The sequence below is a fragment of the Teleopsis dalmanni genome, chromosome 1, assembly GCF_002237135.1.
Source record: "Teleopsis dalmanni isolate 2A chromosome 1, ASM223713v2, whole genome shotgun sequence".
Taxonomy (NCBI): domain Eukaryota; kingdom Metazoa; phylum Arthropoda; class Insecta; order Diptera; family Diopsidae; genus Teleopsis; species Teleopsis dalmanni.
The window spans coordinates 168,558,657-168,562,191 of NC_051846.1; the positions used below are offsets into that span (position 1 = coordinate 168,558,657).

Consider the following 3,535-nt stretch of genomic DNA (forward strand, 5'->3'; position numbering starts at 1 on the left):
ATGAATTACTTAAGTACTTCACACGATTAAACTACAGTCCTTAATTATTTATTCTATAAAATTGGACAAAAAAAGACTTGGACAAAAAAAATGTTTTATAGTATCGTATATCATTTTTCCTTAACACATTCCAGTTTATGCTACTGAATATGATGTTTGGAACTATGTATATCAGAAGATAATACAGGTCTTTTCATGTAGTTCTGAATATGAGAGTACTGTGTAATGTTCAATATTAGATTAATAGAATAATAGGAAATAATAGGAAGTAATAATAGGAAACACATCTTCAACAGAGAAAGAGAGAGAGAGCAAGCTAAAATCAACGTTCCTCAAATCAGGAACTGCAGAGAACGCCCCAAACATGCCTGGAGAAGAATTGTTGTAGTCAATACCCTTAAATCCTTTGGCGGCCTAAGGTATATGGTCCAAAATAGCACATTGTGGAACACATAATTGTTATGAAATATTTTTTAAAATAATCGTTATTTTGAAACAAATCAAATCTTGCCGTTTATAATGAAAATATCTGTAGGGCTAATAATATTTTTGAATACATAGAATTTACTATGTGCAAATGTTAATTAAAAATTTGAATTTCCTAGATCAATATAAAACAAGTATTTTCAGTTAAACAAATTTAACATTTATTTAACAATTTTGAAACATTTTTGCAATAATATTTTTTATAACTTTTATAATAAGAAACTGAATGATACAATTTAGAAACAACACGAACTTGAAAAATAATATATGCACATATATCGTATGCATATATGTTATATCTGATATTTGTGTTAAACTGCTAATCTGATAATCAAGTTGGCACATCTCTTATACCGGCAAGCAACCACTTGCCGTCACTGGTTTCAATCGAGAAGTTATTGGGATAGTCCTCTGCGTAATCATTGTCCACTTCAAAAATTTCAAAAAAGTGACCACATTTCAACCTTTGATGCACAGCCAACTTAACCAATTCAGAGTAATTTGCCTGACATTTTGGGCAAATAAAAATAGCTTTCGGATCTTCAGTATAAGCGAAGTGTTGTGGGCTTAAAATCCCCATAAAATGTTGAAAGTTTCCTTCCACATCTTCGAGAATTATGAAATTGTGATTTTCTTTATTACCTGTAGGTGGAGCGAGATAGAAGGGTACTGTGTATATTTCCTGAGAAGTCTGGCAAAGCTGGAAACAATACAAATTTGCACCTTTCATACGCATCAAGTAGCTTTTATTTCCAGTAGCTTTGTACTTCTTATAAGCGTAAGTAATAGCCTCGATATCACAACTCTCCATCTTCTCATGTTTCAATTTAAGTTGCTCAGGATCGATATAAAATGCTACATTTTTAATACGATACTTTAAGGGCAGTGTCATTTTTCTAACACCGTTTTGAGAAAACCAACGTTCCATTCTTATATTAACTTTTATGCGTTGAATCTTAAAGTTTTCAATATCTGAGCATTCAAGTGAACCCATAAATATCTTGACCGTCTCTAAAAGCATCATAAACACCATATCAATACTTTCGATTATATCAAAATGATTTTCTATTGCTAACTCAGTACTTTCGAATACATATAGGCGATTTTCGATTTTTACATTGTATGCAACTTGTATATGTATAGTCTTAGCCTTAACAAATAGTAAACGTAGCATAGATGGTAGTACATCAGTCGATGCCTCTGATAAGAAATCCATATTTCCTTTATCAATGTTGTCCTTAGTCATCACAAATGTGCTTACACATTTACTTTCAACGATCAGGAGTTTCTTCCTTTCGTCTTCAGTCAACACCAAATATGTGCGTTCATTATTTCTTTCGTAGTGCTTGGCAAATGGTTCCACACGTTCGCTGATATTGTAACAAGTCAGGCAATCAATGATTCTTCCACGATTAGTATGCCAACGGTGATGAAATTCTCTTGTCTGTGGACTGTACACAGTATAAGTAAAGCTGGAATTTGCCTCTTCATAGTTGTTTATATTGCTGAAGTCATTTTTTTCCTTGACCTTAAGACCGAGATACTTATAAAAGTCAGACATCATGCAATTTTTAAGCATACACATTCGATACTTTTCGTTTCGAAATTCAGTTGACTTTAGATCGATGCTTGTAACCTTCTTTTTGGATTTACCAGAGGACTTCAAGAGTGGTTGTAAGTTCGCCATTTTTTACCTGTCCAAATGAACGTTTTTCTACAAAATATTCAGTCTTAAAATTGATGTAATTATGATAATTAGGTCGAATACCTATATAATTCGTTGTAATATTACTAAAAATTGCAAAATACTATTCCAGAATGTTTAGTTCTGAAAAATAAATTCGATGTTAGTTGAATGAAATTGATAACTGAGTTCAAAGTAAATTATTTTGAAATGTCAATTAATCGAATCAAAAAAACAAGCAATGAACAATTTTTGACAGAAATGTGAATACGAACTCAATATTTCTAAAAATTTAGTATATTTTTCAGTAAAGTCTAATTTTACACCATTTTGATTTCTGCTCTTGCCCTGTCTTTTTATAGCAATAAATAAAAGGCTGTTCCTTCAAATCATATTTAATTATGTTATTATATCTATTATTCACTTCTCTACAGTTTACAACTGCAAAAATTTATAATTTACTGTTAAAATAAATATTATGAATAAAAAAAACAATCGGTTCTTGCAATGATTATTATTTCTCACGATGGCACTTACCTGAAATATGGTTATGAAGTCTCGCTGGTTCCAAATTAGCAACGTTGCTGTAAAAAACAGGGTTGTCATTTAGTAAAAAATTAAAAAACTCATTTGTTTATTAATACAAACGAACCGATCAAATGTCAAATTAACGATAAAATTAACAAAATACTGACTTTTTGAAAAATGCAAATTTTTAACAAAAATCTAGAAGAGACTGGAATAATATGCATAGAAGTTATTTTCTTGTTAAATGCTGTTTTGATATTAAAAGAAATTCTGACTAATAATTATTATTCACCACACTTCTTGAAAAAGTCAGGGTTTGAGTAATTTTAAGTTTCCTATACTTTGAAAATTATATATTAAGCTCTTAAATGCTATTAATCAAATAAAAGATCTTTAAAAATATTACAAACGCTTTGCCTTTTTTTCAGTTAAATTGTTTATATTAACAACAAACAAATCAATAAATTTTATATTTAAGGGCTATGTTATACAGAAAGAAATGTCAAATTTAAAATTGTTGTTTTCAATGTATACTAAAAATTTGACAGAACATGACAGGAAGATAAAAATTTCAATTTACATATAGTCACGATGAGGAGGTTTGTATGACTTGTCACGTTAGTCAAAATAGTGTTTTTCAGTCAAAAACATAAAAATATATGTAGTTATATAAGGACATATATACACAAAATAAATATCCTTTAAATGTAGGAAAAAACGGGTCAAAATAGTAATAAGTGTAGGAATTTGACAATTGTTATACGACTGTCTATGCAATATGTTTGTTGGTTATGACCAAAAAGAGAGTTGAATTACTAAAGCGAACGCTTACGAACG

General features: G+C 29.8%; 1 protein-coding gene across 3 annotated transcripts; it reads right to left on the reverse strand.

Annotated features, from left to right (window-relative positions):
- Positions 1–786: 786 nt before the first annotated feature.
- Positions 787–3,061, reverse strand: LOC119670040 (protein terminus-like). Of its 3 annotated transcripts, XM_038080142.1 has the most exons (3): positions 2,991–3,061; positions 2,708–2,754; positions 787–2,200 (listed from the first exon to the last, which is right to left on the reverse strand). In XM_038080142.1, exon 3 carries the CDS (start codon positions 2,171–2,173, stop codon positions 818–820), a length of 1,356 nt encoding a protein of 451 aa, XP_037936070.1. In that variant the 5' UTR covers positions 2,174–2,200; positions 2,708–2,754; positions 2,991–3,061; the 3' UTR covers positions 787–817. The 3 variants fall into 3 exon arrangements, with proteins under 3 accessions (XP_037936070.1, XP_037936071.1, XP_037936069.1); XM_038080143.1 differs by lacking the exon at positions 2,991–3,061 and having other exon boundaries at positions 2,708–2,846; XM_038080141.1 differs by lacking the exons at positions 2,708–2,754; positions 2,991–3,061 and adding an exon at positions 2,255–2,360.
- Between the last annotated feature and the right edge of the window lie 474 nt (positions 3,062–3,535).

Bases quoted from the DNA above. Each gene is read 5' to 3' on its own strand.
- LOC119670040 (XM_038080142.1), bottom strand. From the start codon at position 2,173: ATGGCGAACTTACAACCACTCTTGAAGTCCTCTGGTAAATCCAAAAAG.